Source organism: Pipistrellus hanaki (genome assembly GCF_964339955.1).
Source record: "Pipistrellus hanaki genome assembly, chromosome: 2".
Lineage (NCBI taxonomy): Eukaryota > Metazoa > Chordata > Mammalia > Chiroptera > Vespertilionidae > Pipistrellus > Pipistrellus hanaki.
This window is the reverse complement of record NC_140504.1, coordinates 133,983,716-134,010,043: the sequence shown is the minus strand read 5'-3', so window position 1 is coordinate 134,010,043 and position 26,328 is coordinate 133,983,716. Positions and strand designations below refer to the sequence as shown.

General features: G+C 36.8%; 1 protein-coding gene across 7 annotated transcripts in view; it reads right to left on the bottom strand.

Moving 5' to 3' along the window:
• EVI5 (ecotropic viral integration site 5) overlaps window positions 1-26,328 on the bottom strand; it is a gene marked incomplete at its 5' end in the record, with an annotated part of 180,047 nt that overhangs the window by 44,863 nt on the left and 108,856 nt on the right. For all 7 annotated transcript variants that reach the window (XM_084873411.1, XM_084873412.1, XM_084873413.1 and 4 more), the window contains one exon: window positions 19,878-19,973. In XM_084873411.1, coding sequence (XP_084729537.1) covers window positions 19,878-19,973 — 96 coding nt within the window. The remainder of the gene's footprint in view (window positions 1-19,877; window positions 19,974-26,328) is intronic.

Here is a 26,328-nt window from a genome sequence, read left to right as displayed (position 1 = left end):
CAAACACTCTCGCCAAAGAGAATACTGTAAACAGTTTGATAGGTACCATAGCTCACATTCCAATGTATGCTAATACTTACATATATGCATACACGTATGCCACATATGTGTCTATACACATAATATATACCAACACTTTTTAAACAGACACAAAGGGAATTATGACATATATCCTGTTTATCATTTGTTTTTCTTAATATGTGTTACAGATCTTTCTTCATTTTTTTCTTAAAGATACAGACTATTCCAAGTATGGATTAACTATAGTTTAAGCATACTCCTATTGATAAGTAGTTGCTAATATTTTTAAATAATAAAAACAGTATAGGATGTATGATTTATCTTAAGAATACATATAAAATACCAAAATAAATCTAAAATAGAATGGAGAAAATAATAAAAACAAAAACAGGAATTTAACAGAAAAAATGGTGGCTTGTTGTTTAAATTTGCAATTGTTAAACAGTATTGTACTGCCCAGTAGTATTAGAAGTATTGGCTACAGGAAGTACCATTGCTTTCTTTTTTGAATGCTCTATAGATGTCTAACATGTCACTCAATTCTCAACAGAAACTTTTAACTAGTTAATAAACTTTTAAGTAAGTTTAGAATAGGAAATTAGTACTTAATATACCTTGACATTTTAAGCCTGACAAACTTAAAACTTAAACAGTTTACAAATAGACATCATACCCTTAAAGGAAATAACAGAAACAATTAGTAATCTCTCTATGCTCTCTTCATAGAGATTTCAAAATAAATCTAAGGTTATACATAGGATGTGGGTTTTTCACTGGGAGTAGTATTACAGAAGGTTTGTGGTATTAGAAGGGTCATGACACAATGCAGGTTGCTTAGTCTCAAATGCAAGCATAAAACTTACATTTAAAAAATATTTTAAATTATACTCAGATATGAAAAAAATGTAACGAAGAGATTATGCTACATAAAGATATAACCAACCACTCTCTCTATAAAAGTTAAATTATTTTAAAGACCATTAACAGGCAGTATCTTGACTGTTTTAAAGGTTAAATAATACTTGTTTTCAAGGCTACATTATGAAACTGTTCAACGGTCACAGAAGCAACCATATTAACTTGCAGCAGGGGCCCAATTTCTACATCCCAATTTGATATTTTCAATTATTTTATCAAAGCAAATGTATTAAGAAAATTATAACTGCATATGAAACTATTATAGTAGAAGAAAATCCAATGATTTGAGTAAATTTGTGACAGGTGATAAGTAATCACTGTGATTAATCAACATAACCTCACTGAAACATCAATAGCAACCTCTAAGCTTTTAAGTTATTACTGATTTGTACTTTGCCCTAAGACAAATTAATCAGAATAGTAAATGTGGTAAATGGTAGCCTCTCTGTGACTTCAAGGTGACTCATTTGAAACATCTAAAAACAAATCACACTCATATCACGTACTATCGGTAAGTTTCTAAAACAGTTTCCTGTAATTTAAAGTCATGGCCAACATATATATGAAAAGATGCTCAACTTCACTAGTTATCAAGGAAATGCAAATAAAAACTACAATGAGATACCACCTCCCACCTGTTATTGTAGAATGGCTATTATCAACAGGACAAATATATATATAAATAAAACAAGTGTTGGAGAGTTTGTGGAGAAAAAGGAACCCTCATTCATATGGAAAGCAGTATTGGAGGTATCTAAAAAAAATTAAGAATAGAGAGCTACCATATGACCCAGCAATTCCTCTTCTATCAACTGAAAATTTTGAAAACATTTATTCACAAAGACATATGCACTTCTATGCAGTATTATTTACAGGTGGCCAAGACAGAAACAACCAAATTGTCCTTTGATAGATGACTGGATACAAAGATGTGGTACATATATACAACTAGAGGCCCTGTGTACGAAATTGATGCATGAGTAGAGTCTCTAGCTTGGCTGGCCATTGGGGCTGATTGGGGCCTTTTGGCTGCCAGCAGTGGCCTTCCTTCATTCCACGCTGCCCCCTGGTGGTCATCAAACATCATAGCAAGCAATCAAACTCCTGGTCTCCTGGTCGAGCACCCAAGAGGACAATTTGCATATTAGGGTTTTATATATATAGGTATATATGGCATACTACTCAGTCAAAAGAAAAGATGAAATACTACCATTTATGACAACATAGATGGACCTTGAGAATATCATGCTAAGCAAAATAAGTCAGTTGGAAAAAGCTAAGAACTATATGATTTCACTCAGATGTAGGATATAAAACTGAAATTCATAGACACAGACAATAGTATGGTAGTACTAGAAGGAAGAAGAGTAGAAAGTAGTAAAAGGTAAAGGGGGCCAAATATATGGGTGGTGGGCACACAATCTAATATACAGATGATGTATCATAGAAATGCACCCTTGAAGCCTATATAATCTTATCAATCAATGTCATCCCAATAAATTTAATAAAAATAACTGATTAATCTAAATATTCATGTGGCCCTAATAAAAATCTTAACAAGCAAGCAAAAAAAATATTTCATGGACAAAAAGGTTTGAATATTTTTTGTTTTAGTAACTAGGAAAAAAAAAGCATATACTATGTATAAATATTTTAAAGAAAATGATAAGGTAAGTTAAAAAAAAGAACATAAATCAATATTTTTCATCAGTGCTAAGTCTGATTTAATTTCTCTCCAAAAAACAGACAGACACACACACACACACACACACACACACACACACACACAGTTTTAAAGTGATGTTTCTTGAAAGACCAGCTAAATCCATACATGAAAGATCAGCATTTGAACAAGGTCCAAAAAGCTAGAAAATATTTCTCATAAATTATAGTTTAATTGGAAATGAATCACTTTAGTGACTAAAACTTAAAATTCTATGTAATTCTAAGGATTCCCCAAAACCATGGAATTACATAAACTACTTTTATAGTACTTTTTTTAAAAAACAGTTTTAGATTTATAGACAAACTGAGAAGATAAGAGTTCCTATTTACCACTGCACTATTTCCCCTATTATTAACATCTTCCATTAACAAAGTATGGTCAATTTGCTACAATTAAGGAATCAATATTGATAGTTTTACTAACTGTAGCTCACACAATACTTAGCTTTCCTTATTGTGTGTGTGTTTTTTAAGTTTAATGTCCTTTGTTCTAAGATCCTATGCAGATACTTGTCATATCTCTTAGGTTGCTCTTGGCTGTGACAGTTCCTCAGAGTGCCTGTTTTTGACCTCCTGGAGAGTTTTGAGGAGTACAGGTGAGGCTTTCTCTAGGATGCCCCACTATCAAAATGTGTCTGATATTTTTCTCATGGTAAGACTGGGGTTTGGGGTTATTGGGAAGACCAGAGAGGCAAAGTGGCATTTTTATCACATTGAATCACAGGTACATACTTACAATGTGATTCATAACTGTTAATGTTGACCATAATCGTCTAAGTAAAGGAGTGTTTGTTAGGTTTTCCCACTGTACAGTTATATATTACTAGAGGCCCAGTGCACAGATTCATGCAACAGTGGGGTCTCCTGGCCTACCTTGCACCCTCTTGTAATCCAGGACCCCTCAGGGTATGTCGAACTGCTAGTTTTGGGCCAATTCCCACAGGCCAGACCAATGGACCCCACTGGTGCATGAGTTTATGCACCGGGCCTCTAGTACGCATATAAGACCTTTGGTTAATCTCTTCCCATCCTCCCTCACCCCCAATCCCTCTGAGATTCATCAGTCTGTTCTACATTTCTATGCCTGTGCGTCGAGCTTCTGCCCCCTGGTGGTCAGTGCGCATCATAGCTACCAGTTGAATGGTCACTTAGGTTACATTGGATTCGACATACGTCGTTTCGTGGTTACATCACCATCTCCCATTTATTTATTAAAAAGAAAAGTTCCATCATTTCGATGTATGTACATATGTACTTTGTGTTTTTTATTTATTTATTTACCACAAGGTCAGGAATTATCTTTCTTTTACATTTTTTTTTACTGTTTCACTTCATTACTGATGTGTATGTGCTCCATGTGAGTGACATAGGTGCTTATGTAGGTTGGTTCCGACTTACAACAAAAATTGAGTTATGTCATGCCATAGGAACGGATCTCCGATGTAACCGAGGACCTACTGTAGATTTTTTTCCTTGCCCTTTCCATACTATAGCTTTTGTAGGAAAGTCATTGTGCACAGCCCACACTTAAGGAGTAGGGATTTATGACTCCTCTCCTTGAGAGAAGAACATTTGGAATTACTCTGCACAGATTTATCTCTTCTCCCCATTTATTATGTTAGTCAATCATTATTTATAACAGCATGGACTCATATTTATTATTTTATACTTTGAGTTGCAATCCACTACTATTTTAGATATTTTTTAAAATATGCTTTTATTGATTTTTTTAGAGAGAGGAACAGAGTAGGGAGATAGAAACACTGAAAGAGAAACATCCATCAGTTATCTTCTACACACTGTTACTAGGGACCAAACCAAAACCCAAGCATGTGTCCTGACCAGGAATTGAACCAGCGACCTCTTGGTGCATGGGTCGACGCTCAACCAGTGAGCCACAATCTACTATTATTTTAAATATTCTTCTTCCTTTGACAACCTGGAGCTCTTGCAGTTGGCTCCCCTTTGCCCCTTTAACATACATCTATTAATGTAGAGTTTTGTTATGTTTTTGAGCACTCCTTTACTTTCTGGCATGATGAAATGATCCAGGCTCATCATGTATATTTCCTATCTCAGTCTTGGCATCAGCTATTTCTCTGAGAAACCTTGATTTATTTTATTGGAAATGGTATAGAAAACAAGATCTGTGTGCTAGGTGTACATAAACTAACTTTTAATAACACCTAGACAATCACTGATATTATGATACTTAAGAGTCTAACCTACCTTTACTAATTCTTCAGATGCTACTATGAGTTGGTTTTGGATATCTGAATAATAGCCTTCATTTACAGATAAAGCAATACCTTAAAAACCTCTAGATACTAATCCATTTATATTTAACTGCATACTAGAGTTGGATATCAAAAATCATCTCTGAGCACATTAGTTAAAAATATTTTAACTCAATTTTATAATACCCAATGACTAGATAACAAGCTAAATAAAATATTCTATATACCTTACTTTCTTTGTTGAGAATTCATGTTAAGACTAGATAAGGTTACAGAATAGATATTTTTCTAATTTAAAAATGCCTAAAATTTTGAGAAAACTATTAAAAGAAAAAGAAACCAAGATGGTTTCTTTTAAATAAACACCTGAACTTGCTGCCGTGCACAACCACTTCATAATTACAACTAAAAGACAGAGCGAACATCATCCAGAACCACAGGATACTGAAGGGTATTCTTTAAGACGAGGAGGAAAAAGAAAAGATAAAGGTAAAAATTATGAACATCAAATACATATCTATCAACAAGTGAACCTAAAAATCAAGTGAATAAAAAATCTGATGGACAGAATAACCTGGTAAATATAATAGAATCAGGGCATGGAAAGAGAGTAGATTGATAATTCTCGGGGGCAAAGGGGTGTGGGGGGTGTGGAAAAAGACTGGACAAAAAGTGTACATCTATGGATGGAAGGATAGGGGAAGGGCAGGGGGTGTGGTGGGAACTGGGTGGAAGGGAGCTATGGAGGGAAAAAAGAGGAACAACTGTAATAATCTGAACAATAAAGATTTAATTTTAAAAAAAGAAAAATAAAGAAAAATTAAAAGTATTTTAATAATCAAGTTAATTGCTCAAAACAGAAAACACTGTGCTTTAAGGGGAAAAAGAATTTTCCCCAAGAAAATTTGTTAGCCAAATTGGCATATAAACTACCACCTGAAACTAAGAAATAGCTCAGGAAGTTGGAAAGCATGAATTGATCACAAAGTTTTCTGATAAACTCCATCACTTAGTAATGTTATGGTAATGTAATGTTATTAAAATATAAACTGTTTTAAAGTTCAATAGTGAAGATTTTATCATTTCCTCTCCAGTTCTGTCAAAACTGCATACTGATCTGGGCACACTGATTTAAACCTAACCCCCTCACTTTGTGTCAGAACAGAATTTTGAGTGGGTGTTTTTAAGCCAAGAGTGGTTGGGGTATTGCCCATCTGAGGCATCCTAAGAGGTTATCTGCTGGGCAAACTAACCAAAGTGGGTAAATGTGACTGGGTACCAGGAAAAGAACAAAAAGTTGAATTTGGGTAGAACTAAACTGTTTTAAACAAAAATCTTTCCATTACTTAAAACAAAGCAGAATTAATTTCACAGATGTGCTTAACCCACAGAAGCTTTTAATAATGACAAATTATTATATTTATCTTTATAATAACCAAAACATAAACTCAATTACAGGTTAAATATCAGAAGGCTTGGGTTCGATTCCCATCTATTTTCTTCAATTAACTGAGCAAAACTAACTTTTCTGTATTTTGTTCCACCATCTGGAAAGTGGAGAGTTCTACTGAAGGTTGTTTTCTGAATCAATTCAATCTTTTTAATAAGTTAAATGCCATCTGACCAATCATTCATAGCTTAAAACCCTCCAATGACTTTGCATCTTAGTCAGAAAAAGGCCTAAATTTTTGGGCCCTACATAATCTGCCCTATTTACCTCTCAGACTTCCTCTATTACCTCTCTAACTCCACCCAGGGACTCTACTCAGACAAACTCTTTGGCTGTAAGCCATTTGCCTTAACTATTCCCTCCCTTATCAGGGATTTCTTCCCCCAACTCTGAATGTCTTATCTGCTTCAAATCTTTGTCTACATCAGGTTCTAATGAGCCTTTTCTGTCATTTAAAATAGCACCAACACTTCAATCCTCTCCCTTTCCTACATTTTTTTTCTCTATTGCATTCATCATCTTCTAAATTACATAGTACAAATGGTTCATTTATCTTGTTCATCTGACTTTTCCCTCTACCATAAGCTTGATGAGGATAGGGATTTTTGTTTTGTTCACTAGTTCCTCTAAGTATTTAGAATAGGGACAGGCACATAGTAGATACTCCACAAATACTTGTTGATTTTAAACCAATACTTCATTTAAATTCCTAACTTAATCTTCTTCACATGTGGGTTTTAAATGAGAATGATTAAAAAAGTATGAGATGGCCTGGCTGTTGTGACTCAGTGGTTGAGCATTGGCCCTCGCGATCAGGGCACATGCCAAGGTTGCAGGCTAGATCCCCGGATGATGATTCTCTCTCAGCAATGTTTTTGTCTCTCTCTCCTTCTCTCCCTCAAATCAATAAAAATATATTTTAAAAAATAGTATGAGATGGTATAAGAAAGGTCTATAACAGTGTTAGAGGAGCAGAGACAACAAAATTGGCTGAGTTGGCATCAACAGGGAAGTCACCTTTCTGAAATAAGTTCAAAGGAGAAGAGAAGAAAAAGAAAAACAGAGTGAATCAGATGGCAGACTGGAAGGATCCTTAACTAATTCATTGTGACTCAAGTACAGGCATATGCTGAGAAAAGTACAAAATGAGGCAAGAATCAGCAGAAAGGGTCTTGTAAGGAAAGCCAGAATTTGGACTTTGTTGTGGAAGCCATAGGAAGCTACTAAAAGATTTTAAATGATGCATAGTGAACTGGTAGGAACTATTTATAAGCAGAGTTATAGGAGGCACTTGATCTGCTATTAAGAAAATTCATAAAACTACCATGACAGTAATTTTAGTATTAAAGAAAAACATTTCATTTTAATCCCGAAAAAAATTTAAGTTACAGAGCAGGTTTCTCATAAAAAAAACAAAATCTCATTTTAAAATAGTCTGTATGTCTCAGTTTCCTCAACTATAAAATGGAGACATTAACAATACCTATTTTGTCATATAGTTGTTTTTTGTTAGCTTTTTTTTTTTTACTCCTGACCCAAGGATATTTTTCCCATTGATTTTGAGAGAGAGTGGAAGGGAGGGAGAAGGGGAGACAGAGAGAAAACCATCTACATGAGAGAGACACACTGATTGATTGCCTGCTGCATGTGCCCATACTAGGGCCAGGGAACCTGCAACCAAGGTAAATGCCCTTGGCCAGGAATCAAATCTGTGACCCTTTGGTCCTTGGGGCGGTGCTCTAACCACTGAACAACTAGCCAGGGCCATGTGGTTGTTGTGAAGACTAAATAAGAGAATATATACTAAAGTGACTAATAGTGCCAGGGGTGGGGTATTTTTTGTCTGCCAAGAGCCGTTTGGAGATTATATATATATATATATATATATATGACATTATTGCAGGCCACACTAAATTATCAACTTAAAAATTAGCCCATTTTATTTGGTCAAACGTTTAATTAACTCACCCCTAATGCTTTGGCAGGGACAGTCCAGGTGAATTCCAGGGCCATACAACCTGTGGGCTGGACGGTCCCCAAAAGCAATCAATGATACTATTACTACTTTTATTATTAGTATCCTGGAAGAATTAAAGTTACAAGTAATAAAGTCTATGTTCCCCAAAATAGAAGATACATAATAAAGGGTAAGTTAAATAATAGGGTTTACAGTGGACAGAAATAAGCTCACTTAAGTATACATTTTAGGAAAAAACAAAAAGTCAAAGCAATTCTTAATTTGAAGCCATACACAATTCTTACAAAGGAATAAATTCATTATCTGCGGTGGATAAAGACTATCTTAAGGAAAACTCAAATACTTTTTGTACTTTCCAGTTTGGTTGTAATTTTTGGAATCCCCTACAAAGCTGAATGTGCTTTTTTAAATACTGGGTACTCTCTGAGCTGTTTTTCTGGAGACTAGTTAGGGAAGAAAGGATACTTTACACATGCTTTCTCATTTAATCCCAACAACTCTAAGGCAGGTAACTTTAGGATCCTCAGTTTTGAATGAGTAAATAAAAAATAAGTTAACTTGTGAAAGAGATAGTTAATAAGAGAACTGACTTCAAATCTCTAAGAATTTTAAGAAGACAAAAAGTTGTGACTACAGTGTCATTTAGAATTCTAAAAGCCTCTAGTTCCTAATGATAATGAAGTTTTTTATTCCAATCAGGGTATATTATATTTATCTCTGCAGGCTACTTAAAGAAATTCCATTAGCCTGAGGCATTTAGCCAGCAAATTATCTGGTAAAGTACATGTGCAGAGAGCAAGAAAAATAAATAAATTTCTCCTTTAAAAGATAATTGCCATTATCTACATGTAATTAAAGCCATTAACACCAACAATAAATATACCTGAATTTTCAGAGATTTTAATTCTCTCCGATGACATTTCAAAGAAGGTCCCAGGCTCAGTAATTTCTTAGGTATAATAATAAATGCATTTAGGCTGAGTCTGAATTCACTTAATCCTTCCTAACAAGTAGTGACCTACTGATAAAAGGATGTATACAAATTGATGTGTATGTGAATATAGGATAATCTCTGAATTTTAAACATTTGATATTCAAATTACATACATGAAAAATCACTTATTGTAGAAACAACAGCAGGTGAGTGAATTATTGTATTTATTTAATTTCTTCAAATACAAATATCTGAGTGATAGCTATGTAACAGGCATTCTAAACCAAGCACAGAAAAACACATAAATTAAATAAGGTAGGTAAAAATTCCTTGCTCATGGAGTTCCATACTGGTGGAGAATGTGCATAAAAACAAACATGTATCATTTATAGCAAAAAAAATTGTTCTGAAGAAATATATAGCAGCATAAGAATATATGCTCTTAGGAATAGGAATATTATTTTAGGATAGGAATATTATTTTACATAGAAATTTGGCCAAAAGAGCTTTATTTAAGAAAATAATGGGAGACCTGAATGAAGTGAGAGGATTATACAGTATTTAAAATTCAGAATTGTAACTCTGAATTGTCACAAAGTATTGAAATGATACACAGTGGAACCTTACAGTTTAACCCAAATAACTACTATAGAATGGTGACTAAAATCCATCGATAAGTGCCATTCATGCTGAGAAGGAAGAAACGTAGGTGATAACTTTTACAAACAGTTCTATGGAAATGCCAAAATTTTAAAGCCGCTACACTTAGAAAAGGTCAAATTCATTGTGAAATCCTAATATAAAGTTGCTCCTCAAAAGAGGAGGGGGAGAATTATGGTAGAGGATATTAAGTATATTACAGATGTAGTTATCTCAGAACAATTACATGTGGGAGATTGTGAACTTTAAATAGCAAAAGTGTCAAGTTGAATAAAAAATCTTTTAAAATAAATTTAATAAACTTCAGCCTCATAAGTATATCTACTATATAATGCTAATATTTATAAAAATAAGTATTTCTTTATCTAATATATTTTCTCACCTAAATATGACATTTACAAAAGTATAATTTTCATAACTACATTAAAAAGTAGTCTTTGATTATACTAAATAACAGCTTATGTAATAATGTAGTTTATTAAGTGAAGAGTTTGAAACATTTTATTCATAAGAGAGTAACAGTAATTGAAAGAGTTGGTCTGAAGAGATTTGAAGTATAAAAATGTTTGACTAAGTGCAGTTCTCCCCCTAGTGGAACTTGAAAGTGTAATTTCCTTGACTAAGAATAACCAAGAATGTATTATTCTTGGAACTGAAAAAGGAGTTTCAGGTTTTAACAAAAGCTCTATCTATGGGTCTAATCTGCATGCAGTAAGTAAATAAATGTGTTAAGGTTGAATCATTAAGATGTTTACTAAAAACACATTTACTAAGTGTGTTAATAGCAAGCTAACCAAGGAAAATTCAGTAAGCAAAAGTACCTCAAAAGCAGACGACTAGGAGGTACAGAAAAACACAGCAATTTACAAAGAGATACCAATGTGTAGAATGGTACAGAATTCTGAAGGGATGTGAAATTTTGAAAAGAGTATATGTGTATAGGGAATGGGGAGGAAGGATGGAGAGGTAATGGTGAGAGATGAAGCTAGAAATGCAGGTTGGTTAATAATGAAAAGGTAAGCTTTTTATGCTGAGGAGCTTTGATATATTTTGGTAGGTAAAAGGCAGTCAATAAAAGTTTTATGTTTTAGAAAGATAACTGGTAGTTTTATGGAAGAGCTGAAGGTGGAGAAAAGGAAACTGGACAGGAAGTTACTAGTCAGTTGTGAAGGGCAGATGAATTAAGGGAATGGCAGAGGATATAGAAAGGCTAAGAAAGATTTTTATAAATGTTTCTAAAATCATTAAAATCACCTTTGATTTAGTTTTTTACATTTACTCAGGTCTTTTTTCTTTTGAAGAGTTGGGCAAGACACTTTAATCTGTATGAATTATTAAGATTTTTTGAAGCTTTGGCTGGGTGGCTCAGATGGTTGGAACATCATCCTGTACATCAAAAGGTTGTGGGTTCTATTTCTGGTCAGGGCATGTACCTAGGTTTCGGGTTCAATCCGCAGTTGGTGTGCATATGAGAAGCAACTAATCAATGTTTTTCTCACACTGATGCTTTTCTCTCTCTCTCTCTCTCTCTCTCTCTCTCTCTCTCTCTCTCTCTCTCTCTCTCTCTCTCTCTCTTTTTCTGTCTCTCTCATCAATAAACATATTCTAGAGTAAGATTTTTTTTAAGTGGTGTGTCCTTCCCTATGCACAACAGGAGGGCTCTGGATTCTTTTTAAATTTTGATTTGAAGGCAAATCTATTAGAGTAGGAGAGGGGTTAAAGTGTTGATAAAAATGTTAACTACCATGCACTTGGTAAAGTAACTGGCTATTATCAGGTAAAGTTGGAAATTTGCACACACTATATAACAGCCCTGGTATATATGGTAGAGGAAAAGAAAAGCATAAGTGGAATTCCTATTAAGTTGAATATTTCAGTAATACATGATCCCACTGATCAAGCCTTGAGAAACAAAAGAAAAAAACAATTTTAGTTGGAAATAGGAACACATTTGATTTTAAACATGGTGAATTTGAAGTGTCTACAATTTCCAGATGGAGCTGTCCATTATCCATTTAAACTATTGGTCTATGGCCTGGCTGGTGTGGCTCAGTGGTTGAGCATCTACCCATTAACCAGGAGGTCACAGTTCGATTCCTGGTCAGGGCAGCCATCAATGATTCTCTCTCATCATTGATGTTTCTCTTTCTCTTTTCCTTCCTCTCCCCTTTCTTCCCTATCCTTCCCCACCGCCCCCTTTCCCTTCTCTTTTCTCCTCTCCTCTCCTCTCCCTAAAAACATATTAAAAAAACAGTAACAGCAACAATAACTACTGGTCTATTCATTAAAAGACACAATAAATTTTAAAATAACAACAAAAGATAAGTCATAGAGTAAGAGTACAAATTTGCAAATTATAACCTCAATAAAGAACTAGAAATCCATGAGAAAAAGACAACCCAATAGAAAAATATACACAAAAGATTAACCGGTACTTGACAAAACAGGAAACTCAAGTGGCCAAAATTGTTTGTACCAGGTCAATGGAAATTAAAACCATTATGAAACATCACTGCATACCCGCCAAACTGGCAGAAATCGAAACATCTGACACTACCAAGTATTGGGGGGCGGATGTGGAACAACAAGAACTTTCATGTGATTCTGTTGGGAGTCTAAGCTGGTGCATTTTACAAAATAAAGTTCAATATTGGCATGACCTCTGACTCAGTCATTCCGCACCTTGGTATACATGCTGGAGGAACTCATGTACAGGTGCGCAAGATTGCTCATAATCACAGCATTGTTCAGAATTGTGCCAATCCGGAAAGTCCTAAATGACCACTAATATTAGAATGGACAAATACATTGTGATATATTCATAAAATAGAATATGTATGACAATAAAAATGACTCATAATGTTGAACAAAGAAAGAAGAGACAAAGATGAAAATATTTAATGGCTATATAAAATCCAGAAACAGGGAAAACTAAACTGTGTGGATCAGAAATGCATACAAAGATGACACAACTATAAGGAGTTCTATAGTAATCTCCATAAATTTTAGGATTACCATAAAATTCATAATAAGGGAACAGGTTATGATTGGGTAGACTATGGGATAAAGGCAATATTTTCTATAGTGGTCATATGGATAAAGTTTTTATATACATATTAGAGGCCCCGGTGCACAAATTCATGTACCAGTGTAGTCCCTCGGCCTGGCCTGCAAGATCAGGCCAAAACCAGCTCTCTGATATCCCACAAGGAGTCCTGGATTGTGAGAGGGTGCAGGTGAGGCCCAAGGACAACCCCCGGCCCCCACCAGTGCATGATTGGGGCCAGAGAGGGAAATGGGAGGTTAGCCAGCTGGGGAGGGAGAGCAGGAAGGTTCCAGGAGTTGTCTGGCCTGTCTCACTCAGTCCTGACCGGACAGACTCCAGGAGCAAGTTAACCTACTGGTCAGAGCGTCTGCCCCCTGGTGGTCAGTGTACGTCATAGCGATTGGTCAACTGCTGACTGTGCCCCCTGGTGGTGAGTGCACATCATAGCGAGCAGTTGAGCGGCCTTAGCATATCATTGGCATATTACAGTAAGATTGGTTGAACGGCCGACTGGACACTATTTTATTATATCTACACTAATAAAAGAAAAAATGCTAATTGACCATACCTTCGCTAAGCCCACAGCCAATCAGAGGGAATATGCAAATTAACCAAATAAATATGTCGGTTAATTTGCATATGCTGAGGGAAGGAGGAGTGAAGACTGAAGACAGCATAGAAGAAAGAGGGAGAGAAAGCAGAAAGCAAGGTGGCTGCTGGAGGGTGGAGCAGCGGCAGCGGCGGGAGGAAAAGTATGGGGTAGGGCGAGGGGGTAGAGGCGACAGGGAAAGCACAGGGGGAGGGGTGCAGAAGAGGTGGCAGTGGCAGGAGGGAAGCCTGCTGGAAGCCGTGCTCTTGCAGGAATCTTCCTGCAACGGGCCCCTAGTCTGTATATATATATGAAAGAGTAATATACAAATCGACTGAACAGCAAAATCACCAAAATGACTGCTCAACCAATTGCTATGAGGTGCACTGACCACCTTTTGGTTTCTCCTCCTGGTCTGCAGGCTCTGATTGTCAGATGGCAGGGAACCAAGGGAGGGTGGTGGGGGACTCAGGTGGCACCAGGCCAAGGGCTCTGCCCCGCCAGTCGCCCCATACAGAAGATGACATACGACAGGGGTGGAGCCAGTGAGCAGGCAGGAAAGGCCGATCTCTTGGACCCTCCTCCTGGCTGGCAGGCTCCGAATGCCGGATGGATGGCAAACGGGGAACTGAGGATGGGTGGGGGAGAATGCGGGTAGCGCAAAGCCAGGCCCTCACCCCACCAGTTGTCCCACACACAGAGGATGGTGTACGACAGTGATGGGGCCGGTGAGTGGGCGGGAATGGCCAACCTCTCAGTCCCTTCCCCTGGCTGGCAGGCTCCAATTTCTGTTGGCAAACAGGGAACTGGGGGTGGGTGGTGGTGGATGGATGGGCCGGCTGCACGGGAAGATGGTCCTGATTGCAGGCCAGACCCAGGGACTGTACCTGCACACGAATTTTGTGCACCAGGCCTCTAGTAGGATTATAATTTTACTTTATGAACTCTGTATTATTGTGCTAATAATAAGGTTTAACAATTATTGATCAAAAGTAATCACAATATATTTTGATTTATATACTATCTAATAAAAGAGAAACATGCAAATTGACCACACCTCCACGCCCACAAGACACAGCCACCACCAGCCAATCAGGAGCAAGTATGCAAATTAAACCAATCAAGATGGTTAATTTGCATATCTAGGCACAGAGTGAAGACTGAAGACCATATAAAAGGAAGCCAAGTGCTGCAGAAGGGAGCAAAGCTGCAGAGAAGCAATCAGGGTGGTGGAGAATGGAGGGAAGCAGGCAGGTGGCAGAGACGGCTGCAGGAAGCCCTATTTTTGCAGGAATAGGCCTGAGGAAGCCCTATTCTTGCAGGAATCTTCCTGCAATGGGCCACTAGTAAGTTCATAAAAAGGTATTCTGTATGTTCTGTTGATAATATCCCTTATAAAGTAGCACATGCTAGGGATGGACATATATTAGGAATCACTTGTAAAGACTGCTCCAGAAGCCATGTAGGTGAGACTTTTCATTTGAATATAGTTTTTAAAACACTCAAAACTCGGATTTTGGAAGAATACAAAGATTCAAAACTGATAAAGACTGAAAACAACAGTTTAGAAAGAATGAAGAAAGTCCACAGTGAGTGTTGTTAGGAAAGCCAAGGGAAGAGACAATGTAAAGAGTATGAGAGGTCAACAATGACAAATGAGATAGGATCAAGCAAGACAAATACTGAAAAAATACCAGTGAATTTGGGAGAAACCAAGATGGTGGTATAAGGTAAACTCCTACACTACTGCCTCACACAACAATTTTAAAATTGCAACTGGAAGACAGAGCGAACATCATCCAGAACCACCGGAAAGCTGGCTAATTGGAAATTCTACAACTAGAAGGAAAGAGGAAAGGACACTGAGACGCAGAGAAGCTGTGGAGGTACAAAGACCCGTGTGCACAGAAAGGGCAAGCAGCTGAATACGGGGCTGGCTTACTTGCGGCACACTGAGAGGGTGGGCAGCAAATACACGGCTAGCTTTCTTGTTCGGGAAGAAAACAAAACCTCCTGACTACACTGAACTCCAGCTCCAGGTGAGACTTTGGGTACCAGACTCATTCGGGAGAAACTGGACTGTCTGATAGAGGGCGAAACTTGAGAGCAGCCTTCTCTCAGAGGTACATGCAGCCACTGCAAAGGGACAATGAGACACAGGACCCTCTTAGGGAGGGGCTGATGGGATACCAAGGCTGTCTGCTCCACCCTGAGACTCTATCCATCCAAGCTAAGCACAGAAGCCCTCCCAGCCGAGACACTGCCGATCCTCACAGCCAATTAGCCTGGAGGTTAACTCCCCACAGTGATAACAACAACAGGCAAGGTTTAACTACAACAAGACTGCACACACAGCCCACAAAGGGGTGGACCAAGAGTGTCCACCTGAAGTAACTGGGAAGGCTGAGCTACTGGGCCCTGCTAGGACACCTAGTATACAGAGCAACTCTATCAACTCAGGGAAGCAGCCAAAATTCAGAGACAAAAAGGCAGGCCACAAATGAAGGAAATGGAGGAAAGCAAGCTGGATATAGAGTTCAAAACTACGGTTATAAGGTTTTTCAATAATTTCCTAGAAAAGGCTGATAAATTTAACAAGACCCTAGAGGATATGAAGAAGGATCAACTAGAAATTAAGCATACACTGACTGAAATAAAAAATATTATACAGAGACCTAAAAGCTAGAGGATGGCAAGAATCAAGTCAAAGATTTGGAATACCAAGAAGCAAAAAACACTCCTCCAGAAGAAGAAAAAAGAACCCAAAATGTTGAAGATAGTTTAGGAAGCCTCTGGGACAACTTCAAGCATACCAACATCAGAATTATGGGGTCCCAGAAGAAGAGAGAGATTAAGATACTGAAAACCTATTTGAAGAAATAATGACAGAAAACTTCCCCCATCTGGTGAAAGAAATATTTACAAGTCTAGGAAGCGCACAGAACCCCAAACAAAAGGAATCCAAAGAGGACCACACTAAGACACATCATAATTAAAATGTCAAGAGCAAAAGACAAAGAGAGAATATTAAAAGCAGCAAGAGAAAAACAGTTAATTGCCTACCCATACGACTGTCAGCTGATTTCTGAACAGAAACTATGCAGGCCAGACGGGAGTGGCAAGAAATATTCAAAGTGATGAATAGCAACAACCTACAACAAAGATTACTCTACCCAGCAAAGCTATCATTCAGAATTGAAGGTCAGATAAAGAGCTTCACAGATAAGAAAAAGCTAAAGGAGTTCACCACCGCCAAACCAGAATTATATGAAATGCTGAAAGTTATTCTTTAAGAAGAGGAAAAAGAAGAAAAAGATAAAGATAAAAATTATGAATGACAAATATTTATCTATCAACAAGTGAATCTAAAAACCAAGGGAATAAAAAATCTGATGAACAGTATTAATTGGTGAATATAATAGAATCAGGGGCATAGAAAGGGAGTGGACTGACAATTCTCAGGGGAAAAGGGGAGTGGGAAATGTGGGAAGGGACTGAAAAATGTACACCTATGGGTGAGAATAGGGGGGAGGTAAGGACAGAGGGTGTAGTAGGAACCTGGTGGAGGGGAGCTATAAGGGGAAAAAAGAGGGACAATTGTAATAATCTGAACAATAAACATTAAATTTTTAAAAAATATCAATGAATTTGGCAATCAGAATTCCAGTGATCACTTAATCAAGTGCTATTTGATGCTAACAAGCTACTATTAATAGTAAAAATTTTGTGCATTTTTATTTATATTTTTCAAAAATGAAATGTTATATTTCATTTTAAATAAAACATGCATTATACCAAGTTCTTCATTTTAATAAGTACTTCAGAATCAATAAAAAGAGTGATTTAAATCTTGCTATTTTGTGACTAATGTATAACATTTTTTATAATTTTCTTGATGTTAGAAAAGTACATATTAAACTAGAATTGCATATGATAGCAATGTAAATAACTGAATGTAAATATATTATGCATGCCTTAAGTTTTTCTGAATATGTACTACTTTATGGGTAATGTTATCAACAGGGCATAAAAAATACCTTTTAATAAACTTATACAAATCAAAATGTGTTGTGACTACTTTTGACACAGATCAAAAGATGAGGTTATAATATATAAGTCTTAGAATATATCAATTGATTGCATCCTACATGTCCCAATCAGGGCGTGGGCGAGGGAGGACCCTGCAACTAAGATACATGCCCTTGACCGGAATTGAACCTGGGACCCTTTGGTCTACAGACTAATGGTCTATCCACTGAGCCAAATTGGCTAGGGCAGAAATTAACTGAATTTTAAGTGAAATTTAAGGACAAAGTTATTTTTCAGGTGGGAAGAAAATTCTAGATTTGCAGAGAAACTGTATTTATAGCCTGGAACAGGTCAAAATAAAAAACTGTGAGAGAAATAAGATTTTAAACATTATACTTTGCCTATATTGGATATATATATATATATATATATATATATATATATATATATATATATTACCTTATCCTATATAATAAAAGCATAATATGCAAATAGACTGAATGGTAGAATGACTGGTCGCTATGATGCGCACTGACCACCCAGGGGTAGACACTCAACACAGGAGCTGTCCCCTGGTGGTAAGTGCACTTGCACAGGAGGAGCACCACTCAGGTAGAAAGAAGCCAGGCTCATGGCTGGCAAGCGCAGCAGCAGTGGCTGGAGCCTCTCCTGTCTCCGCTACAGGCAGGTGGTAAGGAGCAAGGGGTCCGGACTGCAAGAGTCCCGGACTGCAGAGGGATGTCAGACATTCCCCAAGGATTCCGGGACTGCAAGAAGATGCAGGCCGGGCTGAGGGATCTCCCCCCTCTCCAGTGCACGAATCTCATACCCTGGGCCTCTAGTCCTATGTAATAAAAGACTAATATGCAAATTGTCCCCTCCACTGGGAGTTCAACTGGGAGTTCGACCAGGGGGTGGGGCTGGCCCACCAACCACCAGTGGCCCTTCCCCATGGATGATCCCACCTGTGGTCCCTCCCTCCAGTTGGCCCGACCTGATCAGCCCCAATCAGGGTGGGCCGGCCAGACGCCACCCGTGCACAAATTCATGCACCAGGCCTCTGGTATTGTATAAGAAGAAATAACAAAACAGTTATTTTTAAAGCTTTGAATTTTCTTTTAAAAACAGCTTTGACAATATAGAAATGTGATCATTATCATTCAAAATGGACTTGGAGCACAGGCAACAAAAGAAAACCCCGTAAGCTGGACTTCAAAAAAAAAAAAAACCACAAAAAACTTTTGTACATCAAAGAAAAATAAGTGTGAAAAGGCAACCCATGAAATGGGAGAAAATGTTTGTAAACCACATATCTGATAAGGGATTGACACTACAAAAAACTTCTAAAACACAAGAACAACCTCATTAAAAGATGGGCAAAGACATGAATAGACATTTCTCTAAAAAAGATACACAAAAGATACATAAGCACATGTAAGATGCTTAATATTAATAATCATTAAGGAAATGCGAATTAAAACCACAGTGAGATACCAGACACATCTCATTAGGATGGCTGGTTTTGAAAAAAGAATACAAAATTAATACATGTTGGTGAGGATGTGAGGAAATCGATACCCTTGTGCATTGCTGGTGGGAATGTAAAATGCTGCAGCTGCTGTGAAAAATAGTGTAACAACTTCTCAAAAATTAAACACAGAATTGCCACAGGATCCAGCAATTCCACTCACAGGTGGAATTGAAAGCAAGTACTCTAACAGATATTTGTACACCAGGTTCATAGCAACATTATTCACAATAGCCAAAACCTGAAGCAACTCAAGTATTCATCAATGGATAAACAAAATGTGGCGCGCGCACACACACACAATGGAATATTATTCAGCCTTAAAAATGAAATTCTGACACTTGCCACAACATGGATGAACCTTAATGACATTATGCTAAGTGCAATAAGCCAGTCACAAAAAGAAACACTGCATGACTATATTTATATGAAGTACCTACAATTGTCAAATTCGGAGATAGAAAGTAGAATGTTAGTTCCCAAGGGTTGGGAGAGAGGAGAATGGGGAGTTGTTTAATTCGTATAAAGTTTTAGGTTTGCAAGATGAAGAGTTCTGGAGATTAGTTGCACAATAACGTGAATGTACCTAATGTCACAGAACTATACACATACAACAGCAATAAAAAGAACAGGCTTAGGAATGAGTAAGTGTTGAAAACAGAATCACAGCCGTTTTCAGATGAAGATATAATTGCTGAGGCACAGAGGGAGAGGAAATGACTGCATTACTTGCATGTGCACCTTATTATGTCCACATGGTACCTGGATTTCAAGCTCAGCGATGTGCTGCTGCAGTTCAGCCGCAGCAGCTATGCTGTCTGCTTCCCGCAGTCTCACGGCCATCACTTCTTCCTTGTTCTAGGGTGACAAATACAACAAGCCAATAATTAGCCATATAATTAAACTGACGATAAATTAATACGGAAACAGAAACACTGCAACCTATCCTAAAATTTAGAAAATAACAAATAAGCCCATCAAATGAGAAAAAGCCATTATCTCCTAAACCTGATATGAAATAAATATATAGGATAGCATCCCATCTTTATCTATTAAGAAATATCATTCACATAAATTAATATTGCTCAAAATATTTAAATTAAAATTTCACATAATTAAATTTATTAAAATTATTGGTGACTGAAAGTTTTTTATGGAAGAACAATTATTAAGAACTTTCAAAACTCTTAACCAGGACAACAGAATAACAAAGATATGAATACTAACAATGTTAGTAGATAAAGTTTTAAAAATTATATTCTTTCTGAAGAATAAATGCTAATAAATATTTACATTGTACTACAAATAATGAAAATTAGATTTTATCACAATTCTGTAATATTTACCCCACCACTTCAAAATGTCACAAAGAAAAAACTCTAAAACCATATTCTACAATATCCGTACTGTTACAGATTAGAGGAAATGATGGGATATGATGGGAAAATCTAATAAAATCTTTAATTTAGTACTAACATTGTATCAATTTTCATTTCTTAGTATCAATAAATGTACCATGGTTATGTAAGATGTTAACATCAGGCTGAGCTGATTAAAGGGTCTATGGAAATTCTCCGCACTATCTTTGCCACGTTTAGACATAAAATTATTTTAAAATCAAGAGTAAAAATATCTCAGCCGGAGTGGCTCAGTGGTTGAGCACTGACGCATGAACTAGAACAGGGGTCTTCAAACTACGGCCCGCGGGCCACATGCAGCCCCCAGGGGAGTCTGATCCTGCCCGCCAGGTTTTTTGGGCAGTGAGCGCAGCCAAGGTGTTACAGTAGGAATTAGTAGTTCATATAGTCCGGCCCTCCAGCTCTCTGAGGGACTGTGATCTGGCCCCCACTTTAAAAAGTTTGAGGACCCCTGAACTAGAAGGTCACAGTTTAATTCCAGGTCAGGGCACAAGTCCGGATTTTGAGCATGATCCCCAGTATGGGGTGTACAGGAGACAGCCAATCAATGATTCTCTCATGTTATTTCTATCTCTCTCTTAAGTCAATAAACACTTTTTAAGAAGACTTTTTAAAAAAGTAAAAAAATCTGAAGCAAATACAGTAAAACAGAAAACATATCATATATTGCTTTCCTACTTAAAATGTTTCAATAGCCTCCCACAGAGCAAAACCCAAACTCGTTGCCATGAGAATAAAAATGTATAAGAAGTAGAGTCACAGCCTATATCCCTGGCTTCATCTCATTAAGCTTTTCATTATGTACAAGACTCAGCAACCAATTCTTTCCTGCTTTTGAACTCTGTGACCCTATGCATGCAGGGATCTTGTGCTGGCTCTTCACAAGACTGACTCTTTCCTCCTCTTTTGGTCCCACTCCTCATACCACCTTCTAGCACTGCATCTTAATTACCACTTTCTCTTAACTCCCAGTCCAGTGTATATCATTAGTAATGATCTTATCAATTTTACTTATTATCTCACTAAACATTATGTCCACCTTCTTCACTGTATCCTCAGTGCCTATAAGAGTAACTGACAGAAGACAGCCAAATATTTGACTTAATTCTCAAATATATAAGTAGATGCCATCATTCTTTGAAGCCTCATAATCTCACTTCCTCCCAAACCAATTTGAGAATCACTGTCCTAGAAAATGTAAATTACATCTATTTAAAACAAAAATATTTGCCTAGACTAGTGGTCGGCAAATTCATTAGTCAACAGAGCCAAATATCAACAGTACAACGACTGAAATTTCTTTTTGAGAGCGAATTTTTTAAACTTAAACTTCTTCTAACACCACTTCTTCAAAATAGACTTGCCCAGGCCGTGGTATTTTGTGGAAGAGCCACACTCAAGGGGCCAAAAAGCCACATGAGGCTCGCAAGCCACAGTTTGTCGACCACGGCCCTAGACAGTTTGTAAGTAACATGATGAAGAAATAGGTACCATAATGCCCTGCTGGTCAAAGTATAAAATGGTATAACTTTAAGGAGGGTAATTGGTCAAAATCTATGAAAAGAACAAATGCATTTACCCATTCACTAAACAATAACATTTACAGGAATTTATCCTATATGAATGTGAAGATACATTTCTATACATCTGAAATTATGTATGTTACAAGGTTATTCACTATACCAGGTGTACTGATTAATAATGTGAATTTTGTAATCAGAGAAAACATGATAATTTCAAGAGAAACATAAAAAGTGCTTTATTCAAAGTAATGTCCATCACTAGCTACACATTTCCCCATATTTAGGTAATTTGTGGATACTGTCCCAATAGAACTTTTCTTGTTTTAAGGCAAACCATTCAAAGACCCAATTTTCCACTTCTTCATACATTTTGAAGTGCTGCTCAGAAAGTGCATGTGCCATCGATCGGAACAAGTGGTAATCTGAAGGAGCAAGGTCTAGTGAATACAGCGGGTGGGTTAATACTTCCCAGGCAAGATCTTTTAACGTGTCTTTAACTGATTTTGAAGTGTGTGATGGTGCATCATCATGAAGCAAAATTACTTTGCCATGTCTTCTGGCATATTCTGGTCGTTTCATGATCAAAGTGTGGTTCAAATTGGTTATTTGTTGTCGGCAGCAATCAGTATTAATGGTTTCACCTGGTTTTAGAAGCTCATAATACACCACACCTTCCTGATCCCACCAAATGCAGAGCACTGTCATCTTTCCGAAGCGATTTGGCCTTGCAATCAATGTTGATGGTTGACCTGGATCAACCCATGATTTTGTGCATTTGGGATTCTCAAAATCCACTTTTCATCACCAGTCACAATTCAATTCAAAAGATTTCTTTTGTGTTGCTGAAGCAACATTTTTTAAAAATATATTTTATTGATTTTTTTACAGATAGGAAGAGAGAGGGATAGACTCGCAGGGGTCTTCAAACTACGGCCCGCGGGCCACATGCGGCCCGCAGAGGAGTCTGATCCGGCCCGCCAGGTTTTTTGGGCAGTGAGCGCAGCCGAGGTGTTACAGTAGGAATTAGTAGTTCATATAGTCCGGCCCTCCAGCTTTCTGAGGGACCGTGATCTGGCCCCCACTTTAAAAAGTTTGAGGACCCCTGGCTCAGAGAGTTAGAAACATCGCTGAGAGAGAATCACTGATCAGCTGCCTCTTGCACACCCCCTACCGGCGGTGTGCAAGAGGCAGCTGATGTGCCCGCAACCAACTTACATGCCCTTGATCGGAATCGAACTCGGGACCTTTCAGTCCGCAGGCAGACGCTCTACCACTGAGCCAAACCGGTTTCAGCTGAAACAACATTTTACTGATGACTTTTCAGTTTTCCATTTGTCTTTTCGTTCAGTGGGTGTGGCACCCATTTTCCTTCTTTAAAATCTTTCCCATTGCTTGTAAATGATTGGAAATTATTTGCTGAGCAATGTTTAATCTTTCTGCAAGTTGTTTTTGAGCTTGACATGCATCTTCATCCAATAATGCTTATAATTGTTGGTCTTCAAACTTTTTCAAGTGACTGGGATGTTATTTGTCTTTCACATCAAAACAATCATTTTTAAAGCATTTAAACCAGCGTTCACAAGTATCTTGAGATGGAGTATGTTCACTTTCAGCAGTACTTGTCTTCAAAATAAAGTAATGAATTAAAACTTCCCACAAATGCTCTTATTTTTGGCACAAAATTCGACATTTTTAAGTGTAAAAATACCTATGATGTTAACACCTTCAGAAAATTTGACATATGAAGTTTTGAAACTTGCTGTCAATACAACAAAATAGCATACATATCAAATTGCATACATATCAACATATGTGTAACTCCATCTATTGAAAAAATCCACATGATTAACTGGTACACCTGGTACTCTGTTTATAGTAGTAAAACACTGGGAACAACCCATGTGCCCATCAATAACAAGAACACTCTTTAAGAACTGATATTTAAAACTATAGAAAACGCATGACCAGAAAAAAAAAAGCAAAAGCAGAATATACAGTATGCTAATTTTCATGTAAAAGAATGAGGACAAAAAAAAGTATGAACATTTATTTCACAGTATTTGCCTAAAAGAAACTCTAAAAGGACTTATAATAATAAACCTGGGGGGAGGCGGGGGAATGAAAGAAGAGGTATGTGGTAGGGTCAGGAGGAGAATGAGATACAAGGAGTGTTATAATATTAGTAGTATAAACATAGTAAAATACCTTGACTGACTTTCCTTACTTAACATTATTTATTACACAATTTTATAAGTTTTCTCAATATATGTAGAACTAGAGAATTTAAAATCTCCCTATAATCTTCAAATTCTTATTTATGTAGAAAATCCCTCAATCCAATTACTGAAATCTTAGGGACCATTGTGCTATGAAATTTCAGATTTTTTTAGATTTTACAAAAGTAATACGGTGTATAAACCATATGTTAGTCTTATCCAGTAGGAGCTGAGGCGGTATCCATATGAAATAGTATACTCAATGCTCAACACAATGAGGCAGTGAAGTACAAATACCCATACCAACTAGGATAAACAAAAATTATAAATGACCATATTTCAATTCAAATCAGGTTTTGCTTACAAATGAATTTTGCTTACAAATGTTTTTTGTTTGTTTGTTTTTTTATTAAATATTTTTATTGATTTTGTACAGAGAGGAAGGGAGAGAGATAGAGAGTTAGAAACATCGATGAGAGTCATCAATCAGCTGCCTCTTGCACACCCCCTACTGGGGATATGCCCGCAACCAAGGTACATGCCCTTGACTGGAATCGAACCCGGGACCCTTCAGTCCCCAAGCCAATGCTCTATCCATTGAGCCAAACCGGTCTTGGCTACAAATGAATTTGTGTAAAATTTATGAAAAAAAAAAACACCTTTGGGTTTTATAGTGATTGGGATTTTCATATTGGGGATCACAAACTTGAACTATCTCATCTTAAATTGGGAACATTCAAATTCAGTTACAAAGGAAAAATAACATTAATATTAATATTAAAATAGCATCCTGACATTTTAAATAAATAAAAAATTAAATTTACTATTGTTTATCAACAAATAATAAGTCTAATTATATAAAACTAAATGAAAATGAATCAGATTTTTATAATTGAAGGACAGGCTTCCTTGAAAGATAGTTTGTTCCTGAATTGTTCCAACATAACAAGGTAAAATACACTTAATCAGAATGTACCAGGTGCTAGAGAGACAAATAACACACTAGTCATTCTTGAATAGGCAAAGGTATTATAAAAGATTAAATAAATCAACAAACAGCTTAAACGCAGAGGAAATATCAGAGTCAGCATCTGTAACATACATACTTCACAGAGGTATTAAAGAACAATTAAAATTTTTTTAAATCTCAAAAGAGTTCTTAAATTCTCTAAAATTCCAAATCTGAACCTATTGCTTAGACAAATTCAAAGAAAATTATATTAATCAGCAAACTCCCCAAATATTTATTTCCAAAGAACACTTTACTTTGATTAAAAGGTGGTAAGGCATTTGAGGAGCAATATTAAATCCAATAACAGTGTTATCAACATGCTTTAACAAAAACTTACAGCAATAATGAAAAACATTACATTTAGTTCTTTAATAAAAATGAGTTAGCACAGACAATATAGCATAATAAACACTCAATAAAATATTAGTATAGCAAATCAAGTTGATATAAACTCATGCCACATCATTTTATTTCTAAATTAGTCTAGTCATATCCTTCAAGAGGGACTCCTCTGAAATTAGTACAAATTTCAGTACTGCCTACAGATTTCTGTCAGGGTAAATTGTAACAGCCATGCATATTAATTAGGATGTAATTTCATCTCTGGATTTCAGTGACACTGATAAACCACTCAAGCTTCACTCTTGGTTTTTAATGACACCAGAACAAGTTGATGGAATTACAGCTTTATATGTGCCATTGAAAGTCTTATTTCTTATCATAGAATAATAGGACTGGAATCTTTAAAGGGCATCATTCCTACGATCTCACCATGGAAAGACGGATATCTAGTTTGTTTTTTAAATCCCATAACTCGTCCTCAGCAATCCATTCTAATGCTCAGACCACAGTCATCTCTTTATTTCACACACATACACACGCACACACGCACACACGCACACGTACACACACACACACACACACACACCCTCTCCTCCCACCCCACTTCCCACCCATGTCCTCTCTTTCACCACTGCTATACTATAAACTTATTTCAGAAAAAAAACGTACTTGCATTCTAATCCTTTTACATGCTTTATGAAT